The sequence below is a fragment of the Mastomys coucha genome, unplaced genomic scaffold (assembly GCF_008632895.1).
Source record: "Mastomys coucha isolate ucsf_1 unplaced genomic scaffold, UCSF_Mcou_1 pScaffold1, whole genome shotgun sequence".
Classification (NCBI taxonomy): Eukaryota; Metazoa; Chordata; class Mammalia; order Rodentia; family Muridae; genus Mastomys; species Mastomys coucha.
This window is the reverse complement of record NW_022196891.1, coordinates 12465608-12484629: the sequence shown is the minus strand read 5'-3', so window position 1 is coordinate 12484629 and position 19022 is coordinate 12465608. Positions and strand designations below refer to the sequence as shown.

The 19022-nt window shown below is 38.5% G+C and overlaps 1 protein-coding gene across 5 annotated transcripts in view; it reads right to left on the bottom strand.

Moving 5' to 3' along the window:
- The window catches only part of Cntnap5 (contactin associated protein family member 5), a 910241-nt gene that overhangs the window by 463153 nt on the left and 428066 nt on the right, over positions 1 to 19022 (bottom strand). For 3 of the 5 annotated variants that reach the window (XM_031380047.1, XM_031380056.1, XM_031380071.1), the window contains one exon: positions 17903 to 18046. The exons of the other annotated variants lie outside the window; for them this stretch is intronic. In XM_031380047.1, coding sequence (XP_031235907.1) covers positions 17903 to 18046 — 144 coding nt within the window. The remainder of the gene's footprint in view (positions 1 to 17902; positions 18047 to 19022) is intronic. 5 annotated transcript variants of the gene reach the window in all.

The window sequence follows — 19022 nt, the reverse complement described above, 5'->3', positions numbered from 1 at the left end:
CTCAGCTGTTAGGTGTCTCATTCCACTGTGTGGATTCCAGGATGTCAGCCTTTGAAGCAAGTCCTTATACCTACCAAGCACTTTGTCAGTCCTAAACATCTTGCTTCTGTTCCTGCCTTGGAATGTTTTATATGCTATATCCCTGCTTGGACAACATTTCTTCCTGCCTGGAATTGTCTGGAAGACACTTGCTCCTTAGAGACCAGGCCAGAAACTTCAACTCACATAAGAAGAGTACAGAGACTAAAGGAAGGACAATTCAGAGACTGTTCCACATGGGAATCCTTCCTATATTCAATCATCAATACTAGACACTATTGTGGATGCCAGCAAGTGCTGGACAACAGGAGCCTGATATAGCTGTCTCCTGAGAGGCTCTGACAGTATAGAAGTAGAGGCTCACAGCCATCCATTGTACTTAGCACTGGGTCCCCAATGAAGGAGCTAGAGAAAGGACCCAAAGAGCTGAAGAGTTTGCAGCCCCTTAGGATGCACAACAATATGAACTAACTAGTACCCTCAGAGCTCCCAGGGACTAAAACTCCAACCAAAGAGTACACATGGTGGGAATAATGGCTCCAGCAGCATGTGTATAGCAGAGGATGGCCAAGACGGTAATCAAAGGAACCCTGTGAAGGTTCTATGCCCAAGTGTAGGGGGATGCCAGGGTCAGTAAGCAGGAGGGGTAGGATGGTGAGCAGGAGAGGCGGGAGCGAACAGGGGATTGTTTTAGTTTTTGTTATTTTTTTATTTTTTTTATTTTTTTATTTTTTGGAGGGGAACCTGGGAAAGGAGATATTGTAAATAAAGAAAACATCTAATAAAAAAAGTTAAAAAATAAAAAAAGAAGAGTACAGAGACTAAAAAGAAAAAGAGTGAGATGTGTTTGTTGAGCATCCTGTAGTTCTCAGACAGGATTCTCAGCCTTCACCTTCAGTCAGGGAGGTGAGTCTGGCAACTATGTCTCAGAAGATGGAGGTGTTTTAGGGGAGTCAAGGAAGTTAAACATCCTACATTTTGCTACCACTTTCCTTAATCTTGTCAGAGGCAAAGATTCTGCTCCAAGCTCTTTCCCCTCAAAAATTGCCCAGGATAGATTTCTTCAGTAATTAGCTAACAACAGGGGCCATTTCTGAAATGCCTCAGAGATTAATATCCACCTGAGCACAGTTATTTATAGATCTGTTCAGCCTTGTATACATGTATTAGTGAATGTTTCTTTATTCCTGAACTTGGATGTGAAAGTCATTCATGACCTCAAGAAAAGATGACATGTAATAAAAATGAATAAAAGTTGATGCCATCATGTTTTCAAGAAGAGCATAAAGAAGCTGTGAATGACAAGAGCCCCCTGCTGTACATCATTGGCATTCTCTAACCCCGAGTATAATCTATCCTTTCATACAAAGTATGTACAGCAATGGCTGCTCTCAGCCTGCCTCTCACAGATATGTCAGAGGCAACAATCTGGCCCCAAGTCCATCAGTCTTCTGTCTGTTTCCCGTCTCTTGTGGCAGTGGCATCCCAACTTGTCACTTTGTCTCTATAAGCTAGTTCTATTGAACACATGTCTCCAAAGGAAAAAAGCAGTGTTTTGTTATTCCTTCGGGGGAGGAAAGAAGAAGAAATGTGCTCAGATATTTAGGAGAAAATATAACAGAAACTATGCTAAATCTCACCTCCACTTATCTATGCTCCTAACTTCCTTTCCATTGTATCCCTTTCTCTGTCTCTTTTCTTCCTTCTCTCCCCTTTTTCTTTTTCTTTTTTTGTCAACAGACAACCATGAAGCTCAGGTTGGTCTCTTACTCACTCTTTGACCTCTTTGAGGCTCTTTGACCTCTTGATCTCCTTGCCTCCACCTGTCCAGTACATGGACTGTAATTCTTATCTACTATAATGCTTTATCTTTACTCCTTTAATTTAATCTAAATCCTCAAACGATCAGACAGTACCAGGTACATGTGGCAGCTTACACAGGCTTCTCTATACTCTGTGGGGTAGGCCTAGCATTTATGTAGACTTTAAACTATCTAGGTTCAGTAAAATCTTTAAGGTCTGCTTGTCTACTTCTAGCCTTAGGACATGAAAGAAGGAAAATTCAGGTTGGTATGAGCTATACAGTAAGATTTTTACTCAAAATATTAAAACAAACAACAAAATTCTGTTACCGAATAATTTTCACTTTCATTCAACTACTTAAGTTTCAGAAAAATTGTTTTAAATCATGTTAGTTTTTTCAACTTTTTCTTTGATAGTAGAAACCTAAACAACTCAAACTTCAATTACTTGACACTTAATGAAATAAAAATGAACTAATATAATTTTAAGTAAACAGATTTTAAAATCTTAATGAATATGTTGAAGTTATTGAAAATAACTGAGTAAAAAGTTGTCATTAAAAACAAGACTTTAGACTTTGTGTTCCTCCCTTTGATCATTAGACTATTTAAAATGGATCCTAAGACACTGGAATTCCCTAAACTCAGTAAAGAAAAGACTGACATGTAGCCAGAGTCAGAGTGTGAATCTGTCTCCTTGGAAGTGATCTCATAGAGTGCTGACAAATTACAAGACCCCTGTGTGGGGGGAACTGGAGCACAGATGATGATGGGTCAGTGATAGGCAGGACCACACATTGTTCAGGACCACTTAGCTATGCACAACTCTTGCTCTTTATTTATATTTAAACCCTATGTCAGTATCCCAAAAGTGGACTTAGGGGCCATTGGTAGTCTTTGTTTCCCTTTCTAATGTGGCAACATTAAATAATTCTCCTTCTTCAGTATTTTTCTATTATTTTAAAAATACTGTTTATTGAACATTTTGGCTTATTGAGAATAGATGTCTGAACTTGACTTATTAGGACTTACCAGGGTCCAGCCTCTGACCCTAAGGCATCTTCAAACACTGAAGTGATGATTTTTAAGGAGGAGGCCTAGATCTTGATTAGACTGTCTACCCTATGAAGTCCTCCTTAGAAGTAGAGTATCATCAGCCCACAAGCCGACCATCTCAGTATTCAGCATGCTGCAATCTGAGATCCCAGGTTCCAGCCTGCAGAACTGTCAGAAATAAATTGCAGTTGTTTATAGGCCACTTGCTTTATGGAATTTCATTCCAGCTGCCAAAATGAATTACAATAATGGCCATCCCACTGTTCACTTATTTTATTATTATTTAACTTTCAGCCGCATTATTCTTCATCTGACCTTGAACTATTGCATCTGAATTTCCCAAAGAAAGGAAGTAAGTGAGGCTCACGAAGTATCCAACTTAGAAATCATTTTTTTTTCCCAGGGTCAGAGAAGCACAGAGCTGAGAGGCAGAGAGTGTGAACATCAGAAGGATCAAATGGCAGAGAAAGACAGCCACCATCAAGGGAAAGTATCATCTTTCACAGAGCACACTCACAGAGATGAAACACCATAAATCCTAGGAACAACCTGAAGAGATTATAGGCTTCACTAGACAGAAGGGAGTTCTCTCCGAACAGCCTTGATAAGTGTCTGAGTCATAGGACAGTGAGACAGTGGTCACTGTTCCTAAGATGCATGTGTTGTGCCAGGATGCCTGGATGTGTCTGTATCTATGTGTCTTTGTGTTTGTATCTCTCCCTCCCTCCCTCCCTCCCTCCTTCCCTCCCTCCCTCCCTCCACCCCCTCTCTGTCTCTGTCTCTCTCTCTCTGTGTGGGGGTGTATGTGTGTTTGTACAACTGAGCATGTGTCTGTATGCATGGGCATACATGCACAAATTCCTGCAAGCTCTCATACATTTGCAGATTTACATGTTAGTGACAGGTTTTTTTTTTTTTCTGACTGCAGAGGTCAACAGTAAATAATTACACATTAGTAATTTCCATACCAACACAGGTGCAGACAAATAATACCAAACTTCACAAATGTCCACTGTCTGCTCATTTATATGTCTAGCTTACTAAAGCCTACCAGAAAATATCTTCTATGTTTCTATTCCAAAAAAAAAATTTGTTGTAAAGGAATCAATCATTCAGTCAAGTCAAGATTAGAGTGATCATTAAATTTCTTCCTGTCAAAGGTATTGTTGAGATTGAAATAATATGGCTATTTAAAGCTACTTCAGAAATCAAACAGTTCAGGAATAAACTACAATTCAGATGCAGTCAAAGGCATGGAATCTATATAAGACCCTATCCCTGCCTATATAAGACCCTATCCCTGCACTGTGAATTATGTCAGGCTAGTGCTGGCTTACATGCCAACTTCACCTGAATATATTGCTACATATCTTGTTCAATAGCCTAGGTTGCAGGGTACTCAAGGTAATCTCTATCAACTCTGAATTAAATAAGCCATGTTATGGAATTTAACCTGCACATGGACCCTTGAGAGGAGCTACTGTAACTCTCCCAGCTTTCACTAGAGGACACCAGTATGTGCTCCCTTGCAGCAGGCTGCACAACTGAGCTATTCGTGGAGCATCTCTGCTCACACTCCCCACCAGAGTGCTAGAAGAAAGATTTATGAGAATTCTGCTTGAGGAGAGAAAAGGGACTCATCCATGATATGCAGAAAAGTACATTGTGTTGTATTCTTCTGCAACCTTAACCATATAAATGAATACTACATGAATACTACAGTCCTCTGTTCATCTAATGCCTTCACTTCAACTATGTGGAGACAGCTACACACAAGTGATTTCACTTGATCAATGGGCTACATCAATAATTCTGTAACTTCCAGTGTTCTTTTTAGCTATCTGTCTTTTTCTCCTCTTTGATGGAAGATCAAGTGAAGTAACATGAGACCTTCATGTTGTGTATTTATCTGCATGATACTGTGCATACACAACTGTGTAGACCAGAAAAACAAAAACAAAACAAAAAACCAACAAAAACCAAAACCTTGAGTGCCATTCCTCAGGTACTGTCTACATTTGTCAGGGTGCGGTCCTCTAAATCTCATGAAACACTAGTTGGGCAACGAGTCCTAGGGATCTGTCTGTTTCCATATTCCTAGCACTAGGATTACAGTCTCACACCATCTTTATAACTGTTTGTTTTCGTTTGGGGGTGGGTTGTTTGTTTAGTTTGTTTTTTGTTTTCTTATGAGGATTCTGAAGATGTGACTCAGGTCCCTATGATTCCAAATCAATTTATCTACTTAGTTAAGCCTTCAGACCTGACCTCTTATGTTCACTTAAAAAAATAATTTGAAGCCCAACATGGAGTGGGACTTGAGCCAATGGCCAAATAATTGGGTTTTTCTCCTTGATGTCAAAGAAAAGGACTCTTAGACCCACAAAAAGAAATGTTATAAGAAAACATGATCCGTTAGACAGTGGAGGGCTTTAAATTAATCATGCTCAGGAAGCAATCAGGGAAATATGACTTCTATATTATGTATATAATAATCCACATTATAGCTACTACACATACATACTTCAATGGGCCATTTACTTTCTGATTATTTATTATATGGCACTGTATTAACACAAGGGTGTGAATTTGGGGAAGAATAGCTAAGTATTTTTTATGTCTACTTTAAGCTGTTAGTTTTACTGCATTCTGGGATGTGGAAGATTGTCCTGTAGTCAAATCGAGCTATAAAGACTAAATTGAATTATCCCCATAGAACAGCTGTTAAATCTCCGGGGAGTAGGCAGGTCCCATAATAAAGGGATGATGGATTGCAAGGGGGATGCTGCCTGGATGAAGCTTACAAGAAAGGCTTGTGCTCTGTGAGGCAGTGGGAGGCCTGAATTTCCCTGAGCTTTGAGTCACAATTCGTAATTTATGGGTACCAACTAACTGTCTCTGCCTTCTTCCTTAATTCTGTAAATCTCATAGTGAACCCTGAACTTCTGAAGGTTCAACAACTGTAGGAGAACTGGAAAATAAACAATAAACAGAAAACAAAAACTTACTCTTTTTTCTAGAATCCTTTTTTTTTTTAATTAGATGTTTTCTTTATTTACAGTATCTCCTTTCCCAGGTTCCCCTCCAAAAAGAAAAAAATAAAAAATTAAAATAAAATAAAATAAAAACCCCAAAACTAAAACACACCCAGTTCCCTCCCCTCCTCCCCCTGCTCACCATCCCACTCCCTCCTGCTTTTTGGCCCTGGCATTCCCCTACACTGGGGCATAGAACCCCCATAAGGCCAAGGGCCTCTCCTCCCATTGATGACCAACTTGACCCTCCTCTGCAATACACATACTCCTGGAGTCACTAGTCCCACCATGTGTACTCTTTGGTTGGTATTTTAGTCCCTGGAAGCTCTGAGGGTACTAGTTAGTTCATATTGTTGTTCATCCTAGTGCAGGGTCCCCAGTGAAGGAGCTAGAGAAAGGACCCAAGGAGCTGAGGGGGTTTCTAGGATTCTTAGCAGCATCACAGGAACTTGTGTTTCTTGGAAGAAAGTTGCCTTTGAGGCAGATGTGGTATCTTTAGGGAAAACGTTAAGCTTCGATTACAGGAATGAAAGTATTTGTCCTTTTGTATTTAATAAACCAGTACATCTCAGAAGGAATGCCAAAGAAATAGACCAGGCATCCTTATATGTGCATGCATTGTGTCTGTGTCTCTGAACTCTCACTTAATAAAGGAGATTGAAGCCATTTAGAAGAAAAATAATGTGAATTTCTTTATATCATAAATGTAAAAGCTAAAGTTTTTTCAATCTGCACAATAAAATTGTATTCTCAGATTGAATCTTTCTTCCCATGTGCATTAGCACTAAATGGTCGTTGGTGCCTCATAATAACTACACTGCCAATTAAGCCCTGAGGACTGAAACGAAATAGAAAGGTTTCAGGCAATGTGGTAAATGGTAAACACTGTAGTTAGCATAAAGAATACCATACATTTGTTAACATTTTGACTCAGGATCCATTCTTAAAGGGAATAATATAGAGGTTGCTGACACCAAGAAACCTATATTGTCTTTCCTCATTCTATCAAAGTTTACTTTCAGTTATTCTGTCTATTTACTAACTGAGTTTAACCTATTTCATCATTAAAGATGAAAAGCCACAACCTTCTAGCAGCCTTGGCCTCCTGCAGAAATTAGGCCACACCCCTACCCATGCAACCTTTCCATTAAGACAAGAATTGACTGGAGCCTGCGATGACAGTTGGCAGGCCTTGATGGAAAAAGTCCAGCTTCCTCCCTCATACAGCTGCACAGGAACAAGGCAAGTAGAAGCTCAGTTCCTTCCTGCCTTAACTTCAGGCATGCCCTTGGGCCACCAGGTTGGACTAGATTTAGTCAGAAGCAACACAGGCATACCACAAAACACACACACACACACACACACACACACACACACACACACACACACACACTGCTGCAAAATCCTGCAAGAGTTTGAAGCCTTTTTTCAGGTGTTGATTGGCTTTTTTCTTCATACAGCCATCTACAAAAGGTGGCTGCCCATCTCAAGATTGAGAAAGAAGGCCTTTAAACCCCACCCCCAACTCTATGTGTTATGAGGCTTTATATCTAATGATCATCCTCCTCAGGTCTGATTCAAGATGTCCACAGAGGTAGGGCTACAAACCCCTTCAGCTCCTTGGGTCCTTTCTCTAGCTCCTTCACTGGGCACCCTGTGCTAAGTCCAATGGATGGCTGTGAGCAGAAATCTTAAGTGTGATCTACTAATGGGTAAGTGTTATTACCCAGTATCCCAGAGTAGGTCAGGGACTATGATCTTGTTAACACAATCATACAGCTTCCTGGACTTATTTTGGCTGGGAAAGGGGACAGTAAAAGATAAAACATTTTTAAGACAAGTTCCTATCTGTTGGGTATAATTTTAAGAAAAGACATGCTTGCTCCTTGGCTGGTCCCTTTGCCCCATGCCACAGCCCCTCACAACTTAGCTCCGAGATCAAGTCACTGGTGGTTCCACTTCCATCCTCTCCATTACTCCAGCTGGCTCTACTAGGCCACCAAACAACCATCACCAACGACCCCCATGAGAACTCTTGGAGCTATTTTACATATTCCACTGACTGACTGCCCCAATGGCCCGCTTTCTCCTGTTCACCTGAGTCACCACAGATAGAAAACACCAGACAGCCTTAATATTTTAAAATCAGACAGATAACTGCTGGGCATGCAATCTATTGCCCTAAACTCATCAGCTATCATATATCATGATTGTTCTGGTGGCTGATGCCATCACCTGTTCTAAGCCCCCAGGTCTGCATGGTGTCCTTGCTCCTTTCTCCATAGCCTGCAAGAAAAGCCGCTGTCCCTATCTCGTGTCCTCTTCTTCCTCCTGGGACCCAGAAATCCTGCCTCTACATCTTTGCCAGGCAATAGGCTTCTTCTTTGTTGACGTATCAGTTCCTCCCACTCCGCCTATCAAAAGTAAACAGTATAGAGTAACTATGGCACCATTTCTACTCAGCCCATCTGCATCAAAACATCCCAAGTTCTGGTTAGTGTAACTTTCTGGGAAAAACTCTAAGGAAATTAAGACTGATATCAGAAAAATTAATTCCAGGAATCAAGGAATTTAATCCATAATGGAAATTATCAAGATTTTCCTCGTGTTATAAAGACTTAATGAATAATTTAGGCAGGTAGGCCTTTCAGGAGAAATAAAGGTATGCTTGCACTGCAGAGTGGTGTCAATATGGCTTTGTAGAAAGTGAGGACTCACTGTAGAAATGGTTAGTAGTATTGGCAGCCCAGAGTCTCCACTGAAGTTCCCTAGTGTGTGTGTGGTGGTAGAGGGCAGGGAAAGGGTGGGGGGAAGTCACACATGGGGTAGAAATGAGTTTTTTTTTAATACCCATTTTAGCCAGACAATGATAAGGAAAAACCTAAAAAGATATTGTCTGGAAACAACAAGTAGTATTTCACTTCCCAGTTTTGACAAAAGTTAGGTAAATCTGAATTTCTGTGCCTATATAGGTATTAAGAGTAAACCTCCACATACTCTGTTTAGGCTGAGTCAAAGGAACACATTTAGAATAGAAGGTTTAAGTATGATTTATATAACAATGAAATATCAGTTTTTCCTAAAACGTATCTGCAAGAGACTTTTGACTGTAGTCTTCACTGAGATGATGGAAATGTTAGAATATGACAAATTGAAAGCAGACTTTATATTGCGAACTGTCTCAAAAAATTAAATATAAGTGGTCATTTAAAAAACAGAAGATCCATAGCCAGAAACTAGAAACAACCCAGATGTCCCTCAAAAGAGGAATGGATACAGAAAATGTGGTACATCTACACAATGGAGTATTACTCAGATCTAAAAACAAAGAATTTATGAAATTCTTGGGGAAGTGGATGGAACTGGAGAATATCATCCTGAGTGAGGTAACCCAATCACAAAAGAACACACATGGTATGCATTCTCTGATATGTGGATATAGTTCAGAAGATTGGAATACACAAGTACAAACCACAAACCATAAGAAACTCAAGAAGAAGGAAGACCAAAGTGTGGATACTTTGTTCCTTCTTAAAAGGCGGAACAAAGTACCCATGAAAGGAGTTGTACAGACTAACCATGGAGCAGAGACTAAAGGAAGGACAATTCAGAGACTTCCACCTGGGAATTCTTCCTATATTCAGTCATCAAATCTAGACACGATTGTGGATGTCAGCAAGTGCTGGTTGACAGGAGCCTGCTATAGGCTGTCTTCTGAGAAGCTCTGACAGTACCTGACGAATACAGAAGTAGAGGCTCACAGCCATCCATTGGACTGAGCACAGGGTCCCCAATGAAGGAGCTAGAGAAAGGACCCAAAGAGTTGAAGGGTTTGCCAGCCCCTTAGGACGAACAACAATATGAACTAACTAGTATCCTCAGAGCTCCTAAGGACTAAAACTACAACCAAAGAGTACACATGGTGGGACTAATGGTTCCAGCAGCATATGTATAGCAGTGGATGGCCATGTCGGTCATCAATGGGAGGAGAGGTCTTTGGCCCTGTGAAAGTTCTGTGCCCCAGTGTAGGGGAATGCCAGTGCCAGGAAGCAGAAGGGCATGGGGTGAGCAGGTGGAAGGGGGAGGGACCAGGGTTTTTTTTTTTTTTAGTTTTTGGGTTTTTTCTTTTCTTTTCTTTTCTTTTTATTTTCAGTTTGGAGGGGAACCTGGGAAAGGAGATATTGTAAATAAAGAAAACATCTAATAAAAAATTTTTTAAAAAAGACAAGAGGCTCTTTTGTAGAAAACATATCATTGCATTTAGTTATGCTATAATTATACTAAATGCTTATTTTGCTTCAATAAACATTCTTACTTAAAAAAAAAAAAACCAGAAGGTCCTAATAACAAACACAAAGTCTTAGTAAGAAAATGAAAGATATAAAACAATCAAATGAAAGTTTTATAATGCCAAAATACAGTGGGTTTAGACTCCAACATCCACCTAAAAAGCTGGGTATGGCTGTATACCTCTACTCTCAGCACTACTTGGAGTGGAGACAGGAGCATCACCTGGACTTGCTGGCTGCCAATCAGCACTATGTTCAGTGGAGAGAACTTGTACCAAGGCAAAACACTGAATCTGATTGAGTACCCAATATACTCCTCTGGTCTCAGTGCATGAAGGTAGATGCCATTGCAGACACAGAACTACAATACACATGCTCACGTGCGCACACACACACACATGTGAGAGAGACCAATTAAATTTTAAAAATTGGCAGACACATATAATAAGAATAAGAAGAATAGAAAAACATTAATGAATCTATACCACCATTTGCAAGTAATACATCAGATATATAAGAGTTGAAAGTATTTAGTTTGAATAGCATATAAATTAAAGAAATTTGAAAAGCTATAATAAAAAGATGTTGGAATTCAGAAAGAATATATTAAATACCTTAGATATAATTCCTGGCATCTATCAGATAACCACGAGTATTGTCCTCAATAACAACATAAACAACAGAAAGCCCACATAGATGTGGAAGTTGAACAACACTCTACTCAATGAAAAATTGGTCATGGAAGAAATAAAGAAAGAAATTAAAGACTTTTTAGAGTTTAATGAAAATGAAGTCACAACATACCCAATCTTATGGGACACAATAAAAGCAGCCCTAAGAGGAAAACTCATAGCTCTGAGTGCCTCCAAAAATAAACTGAAGAGAGCATACACTAGCAGTTTGACAACACATCTGAAAGCTCTACAACAAAAAGAAGCAAATTCACACAAAAGGAGTAGACCGCAGGAAATACTCAAACTCAGGGCTGAAATAAACCAAGTGGAAAGAAACAAAAAAAAAAAAAAAAAAAAAAAAAAAAAACAAAACAAAACAAAACAAAACAAAACAAAACAAAACAAAAAAAAACTATATAAAGAATCAAGCAAACCAAGAGCTGGTTCTTTGAGAAAATCAATAAAGAAGATAAACCCTCAGCCAGACTAACTAGAGGGCACAGAGACAGTATCCTAATTAACAAAGTCAGAAATGAAAAGGGAGATACAACAACAGAAACTGAGGAAATCCAAAAAATCATGAGATCCTACTACAAAAGCCTATACTCAACAAAACTGGAAAACCTGGATGAAATTGACAATTCTCTAGACAGACACCAGGTAAAGTTAAAAGAAGATCAGACAAATGACCTAAACAGTCCCATATCTGGTAATGAAATAGTCATTAATAGTCTCCCAACCAAAAAAAGCCCAGGACCAGATGTGTTTAGTGAAGAGTTTTATCAGACCTTCAAAAAGACTTAATACCAATACTCCTCAAAGTATTCCACAAAAAAAGAAAAGACCAAAAGGTACTCTACCCAATTCATTCTATAAAGCCACAATTACTCTGATACCTAAATAACACAAAGATCTAACAAAGAAAGAAAACTTCAGACTAATTTCCCTTATGAATATCGATGCAAAAATACTCAACAAAATTCTTGCAAAACAAATCCAAGAACACATCAAAACGATCATCCATCATGATCACATAGGCTTCATCCCAGGGTTGCAGTGATGGTTCAATATTCAGAAATGCATAAAGGTAATTCACTATAAAAACAAACTCAAAAAATCATATGATCATCTCATTAGATGCTGAGAAAGCATTTGACAAAATCCAAAACCCCTTCATGATGAAAGTCTTGGAAAGTTCAGAAATTCAAGACCCATACGTAAACATAGCAAAAGCAATATGTAGCACACCAGTAGCCAAAATCAAACTAAATGGAGAGAAATTTGAAGCAATATCACTAAAATCAGGAACTAGACAAGGCTGCCCACTCTCTCCCAACCTATTAAATGTTTACTTGAAGTCCTAGCCAGAGCAATTAGACAATAAAAGGAGGTCAAAGGGATAAAAATTGGAAAGGAAGAAGTCAAATTATCACTATTTGTAGATGATATGATAGTATACTTTAGTGATCCCAAAAATTCCTCCAGAGAGCTCCTAAACCTGATAGTAGTTGGACATGAAAATTAACTCAAGCAAATCACTGACCTTCCTGTACACAAAGGATAAACAGGCTAAGAAAGAAATTAGGGAAACAACACCCTTCATAATAGTCACAAATAATATAAGATACCTTGGTGTGACACTAACTAAGCAAGTAAAAGATCTGTCTGACAAAACTTCAAGTCTCTGAAGAAGGAAATCGAAGATCTCAGAAGATGTAAAGATCTCCCATGCTTGTGGATTGGCAGGATTAATATAGTAAAAATGGCCATCTTGCTGAAAGCAATCTACAGATTCAATGCAAACCACATCAAAATTCCAACTCAATTCTTCACAGACTTGTAAAGAGCAATTTGCATTGGGAATAACAAAAAATCTAGGATAATGAAAATTAGTCTCAACAATAAAAAACCCTCTGTTGGAATCACCATCCCTGAACTTAAGCTGTATTACAGAGCAATTGTGATAAAAACTACATGGTATTGGTACAGTGACAGGCAGGTAGATCAATGAAACCGAATTGAAGACCCAGAAATGAACCCTAACGCCTATGGTCACATGATCTTTGACAAAGGAGCTAACTCCATCCTGTGGGAAAAAAAAGACAGCATTTTCAAAAAATGGTGCTAGCTGATCTGGCAGTTACAATGTAGAAGGATGCAATTGATCCATTTCTATCTCCTTGTACAAAGCTCAAGTCCAAATGGATCAAGGAACTCCACATAAAACCAGATACACTGAAACTAATAGAAAAAGAAAGTGGGGAAGAGCCTCAAGCACATTGGCACAGGGGAAAATCTCCAAACAGAACACCAATAGCTTATGTTCTAAGATCAATAATTGACAAATAGCACCTCATAAAGTTGCAAAGGTTATGGAGAAAGAGGAACACTACTTCATTGCTGATGTGACTGTAAACTGGTACAACCATTCTGGAAATCATTTTGGTGCTTCCTCGGGAAATTGGACATAGTACTATGTGAAGACCCAGCTATACCACTCCTGGGCATATACCCAGAAGATGCTCCAACATGTAATAAGGACACATGCTCCACTATGTTCATAGCAGCCTTATTTATAATAGCCAGAAACTGGAAAGAACACAGATGTCCCTTAACAGAGGAATGGATACAGAAAATGTGGTACATTTACACAATGGAGTGCTACTCAGCTATTAAAAGCAATGAATTTATGAAATTCTTAGGTAAATGGATGGATCTGGAGAATATTATCCTGAGTGAGTTAACCCAATGACAAAAGAACACACATGGAATGCACTCACTGATAAGTGGATATTAGCCCAGAAACTCAGAACACCCAAAACACAATTCACAAACGACAAGAAACTCAAGAAGAAGGAAGACCAAAGCATAGATACTTTGATCCTTCTTAGAAGGTAGAACAAAATATGCATCTAAGGAGTTGCAGACAATGTATGGTACAGAGAATGAAGGAAAGACAATCCAGAGACTGTTCCACCTTCGAGCCCTTCCCATATACAATCCCCAAACCCAGACACTGTTGTGGATGCCAGCAAATGCTGGCTGACAGGAGCCTGATATAGCTGTCTCCTAAGAGCTCTGCCAGTTCCTAACTAATACAAAAGTAGAGGCTCAAAACCATCTATTGGACTGAACACAGGGTGCCCAGTGAAGGAGCTAGAGAAAGAACCCCAGGAGCTAAAGGGTTTTGAAGCCCCATAGGAGAAATAACAATATGAACTAACTAGTACTCTCAGAGCTCCCAGGGACTAAATCACCAACCAAAGAGTACACATGGTGGGACTCAGGGGTCCAGCTGCATATGTAGCAGAGGATGGCCTAGTTGGTCACGAGTGGTAGGAGAGGCCCTTGGTCCTGTGAAGGTTCTATGCCCTAGTGTAGGGGAATGCCAGGGCCAGGAAGTGGGGGAGGGTGTGTTGGTGATTAAGGGGAGGTGGGAGGGAATAGGATTTTTTTTCCAGAGGGGAATCTGGGAAAAGGGATATCATTTGAAATGTAAATAAAGAAAATATCTAATAAAAAGAGAAGAAAACCCAAGATTATTTCCCAGCAACCATATTAGTTGTGATAGATTATATAAGTGCCTATAACTCTGGCTCCTGAAGATGCCATGCTGCCTTTGGAGCTCCATGATTACCAAACAAATAACACTAAGCTTCCCACAGAAAATGGCACAGAGCTGTTGAAGCACAGTGAAGTATACATTGGTAGAACTGAGAAAAACTCAGACATAAAGTGCCAAAAAAGCCCAAATCATGTCACATCACACTCAAACTTCTAATACCAAATATAAACTTAGATATAACATAATACACACAGAAATATTAACCTGGTACAATGCATTTGTCACTGAGAGCAGAGGGAAAGGCGTCAACATTTCCATATGCTAAGTAAAAAGAGCTAACCACTCATACTTCTTATCAAGAAGTCAATCATAATACTCCCGGGTGAAAAAGAGAGAGAGAATGTGGTATAGTCACATATACTCCAAAAAGCACAGGTAAAAGAAACTATCCAAAATAGAGGGGAATAAAATGGAGATCTATGAGAATAAAGAATATGAGACACATTACATTTTTTAAATAAAAATTAGTTTGTTGTATTGTAGTGCAGTATATATATATATATATATGTATATATATAACATAAATTATGTTAGAATGATTTTATATAATTTTAAAGAGAAGAATGGAATTGTATAATTTCTAAGGTTACAAAAAAGACTCTTGCATGAAAACAATTTTTTTTTTAAAAAAAATCTAAATGGGCCATTGCAACAAATATACTCTGTAACTAGTCTGGTTAATGATCAATGGCAGTAAAGAGAAAATATAGCTTTCTCTTTAGTCACTGGCTCCATGGCCTAGCACATTATATCATTTTGCAACAACAGTTTTTACTATGTTACTTGAATAAAAAGAAAGTTGAATTTGCATACCCATGTCTGGGAAAAGCAGACCAAGTAAAACTATAGGCAGAGTTAAAACCTGGACGGAGAGCATTATATCTCTTTTTATTAGTAATATGTTATTTTTCCTATCTTCTACCCTTCTTTGTGCCTAATATTACCCTCTCTTGGCTTTCCTACCAAATTAACACTAAATAAAATAAATAAATAAATCATTTTGTTTTAAATATGCCAAATTATTTTGGAAGCTTAACCCAAAGACAAACCAACTGATAAGTTTCTAATTACAAGGAAAGAGAATAATAATTAACACAGTTAAATCAACATGAGTGAAGGTGAGACAAATTAAAAAAGAGGTAAACTTTCTATATTTCAATTAAATTGATAAAATAATAAATACATTAAGCTATGAGAATTTATACATACACTACAACTCTTCAAAAAGCACAGAAAAATACTATGCAGAGATTCATGAACATACCAAAATAAAATTCTGAAATTCACTCAATACACATATTATTTTAGAAAGTAAAGCTAGGAGTTAAAACAACAAAACAAATAGAATGCAAGATCTATAGATAGATATTTAAAATCTTACATACCAATAATTGCATTAAATGTGAATGACCCAAGTATTCCTAGTAACATCTTGAATGGATTAAAATTCATTATGCAACTATTTGTTGTCAACAAAAACAATGATACAGACAATTTAAAAGAAAAACAATGGGAATAAACTCTATAGTATGCTAACATTGGAAATAGCTTGTCTGTCACTTGTGGCACACACCTTTAATCTCAGCACTTGGGAAACAAAGGAAGCAGATCTCTGAGTTTTAGGCAAGCCTGACCTGCAGAACACATTTCAGGACAGCCAGACCTGCACAGAGAACTCTGGACTCAACACAAACAAATGGATAATGAAATAAAACAAAAAGAGAGCCCATATGTCAATATTACTGTCAGATAATGTAGACCTGAGAGCAAGGTTATAACCAGAGAAAGAGAATTATATTACATGAAAAACAGGCCCCGACACCCAGAACAAACAGAACTCAACATGTGGGTCACACCAAACACTCTGAGAACTGGGAGGAATATACAAATGCTCAATTATATCTGGAAGCATACGTATTATTATTGAGTCCTCATACATATTCAATATATATATATAAACATCTGATGAGTGACTGTATCTTCCACATATGTCAGTGAAGCTGCATCCATCAATTTTCACAATAGAGCTGACAGGCCAATGTGGATGGGGAAATCTGAAAAGATGAAGAGCTACAGAAAAGGAATGACTCCTGAGAGAGAGAGCCCACGTGAGTCTTCTCCAGGGACAAGCCAATCTCAAGCAATCAGCCCTAAAAAGATATCATACCAGCTGTAATAAATGGACTCAGTCTGGTGTGTGTGTGTGTGTGTTTTATAATAACTAAAGAAAAGGGGCCAGAAATTTGAAAGGGAGTGCATAGAGGTGTCCCAGATATTTGTGGGAGGAGGGAATATTGAAGGATAAAATTTTTTAAGACTCCTTATATAACTCAAGGTGTGCTAGGAAAATTAGATGTTAGTAAATTAGAGAAAGGCCTTTAATCCACTGTGATTATAAGTGATCCACAAGGGTCCCCTAAGATCCTAACAGTGCAGTAGCATTTAAAATGTTCAACTTAATATAACCAATCAGTAGACATTTAACGTCCTAACTATAGAATTCACCAGGGCCTGTGCTGTCATTATACTTCTTGGAAACTGTAAAGAAATTCCATATTAATCTGCATAGATCTCAAATCTTCGCCACAGCCAATACAGCAGCGTTCTCTGAAATGTTTGTACTTGACTTTACCAATGAAATCATAGCAATTGCTCCTTCTTAGCTGGCTCTTTTCCATGACAGAGTCAGCATGTAGTCCATTGAGAATTGATTTTTCATTTTTAATTTTTAAGACAGGGCTTTTGTTGCAAAGCCTTGTTTCAGAGTTGCTATGTAACAGAACATGACTTAAAATCATGATCTGCTTCCTTTCACTTCTGATGTGGTGAGATTACAGGTGTGCCAGTTGTTAGGTTGAAGATGAAATACTCCACAGAGGCTCACATGTATGAACAATTAGTATTCAGGAGGCATCCCTATTTGGGAAGGTTGTGGAACCCTAAAGAGGCAGGACTTTATAGTAGATTGGTCACTGGCAGATGTCCTAGACCTTTTATAGTCCAGGCACGAGTTCTATTCACTCTGCTTTTTTAAGTGCTAATGGGCTGTAAGCAGCCAGCTTCCTACTTCTTACTGCCACGATGTCTTCTCAGCCAGAATGAAATGTATTATTCTCTCATACTGTGAGCCAGAATATGGCCTACCTACTTTAAATTGCTTCTTGTCAGGCCAGTTAGAAAATTAACAAACATGTCTGTTTTTATGTTGTGGTGTGGATAGAATCCAGAGTTTCATGCATGTTAGGCAGGCACTTTTCAACTTAACTACATAGCCAGCTTTGAAGGATGAAAATTCTAAATGCATAAAATAAAGCCAGTGTGAGTACCACAAGCAAGACTTACCCAAAGTCCACAAACCACCAGTAAGCAGACGGTGACTTACCACTGAGTAGATCTGATGCTTGCGTCTTTTAGCCAAGTCAATTATGTTCACTCCATTGTAGTAAAGGTTTTCAATACAGCCATGGAAGTTTTTCTTTAAAAAGGTACCAGGTTTGCTTGGTACTGGAATTCCTCCAAAACTGAGCTTTATGGTGGAAGAAATAGAAGTCAGCTATTGGTTACAAGGAGGGATGTAAGAGAAGTTAGTACAATTCTTTATCCTTAGTTGTATTGTGAGCCAAGCAGCTTTAGTAATTACAGATGCCCGTTGATTACTCATTTAAAGGGTATTTATTAGCCTATGTTAAAAGATCTATAATTGCTTTCCTATTAAGGACTCACTTTACAAAACATTTTCATATCTTTCTTAAAACATTTAATACTAGTAATTTACAGGGACAAAAAAGAAAAAAGAAGAAAAATCAATATCTTTATATTTATCTGAAGCACAGTGGCAGAGAAGATATAGGCATAAATATGCTAAGGAATGAAGCAGACTCATTCCCCTACAATGAAACCCAGTTCCAAAACCCAAAATATCAAAGAGGTTATATGTGCAACATTATTTTCACAACTGTTATCTATAGAGATAAAAGATTGCAATAATACCAAATGCCCTATGGATTTCAGAAGCAGTTAAGAATCAGGCTAATGAAACTGTTAGCATAACCATTATTAACAATGCAACTTGATTGTAAAGTACAAGAATTATAATTGCTTGTGAAAGATGTAGTCAGTGATGAGAAAGTTGTACACACAAGGGCCGGGAGATGCTAGTGAGTCAAAGTACTGGATATACAGCTTCAGCAACCAAAGTCGATTCCTAGAACCCTTTTTAAAACAAACAAATAAACAAAACAGCAAAATAAAACTGATCCAAATGAGGTAGCCTATACCTGTGGTCCCTGCACTACTATGAACAGATGGTAGGCCAGTCCAAGAGAAACATCCAGAATCTACGCAGCCAGCTACTCTGGCGTTACACTGCAGCAGCTGAATCAGAAGAGTCCCTGTCTCAAGTTGTAAAGAAAACAACTACTGAAAGTTACACTCTGACCTCGACCGGCATGCCATGGTGTGTCCACGCATGAAAGCATGAGCACGCACGCGCACACACACAC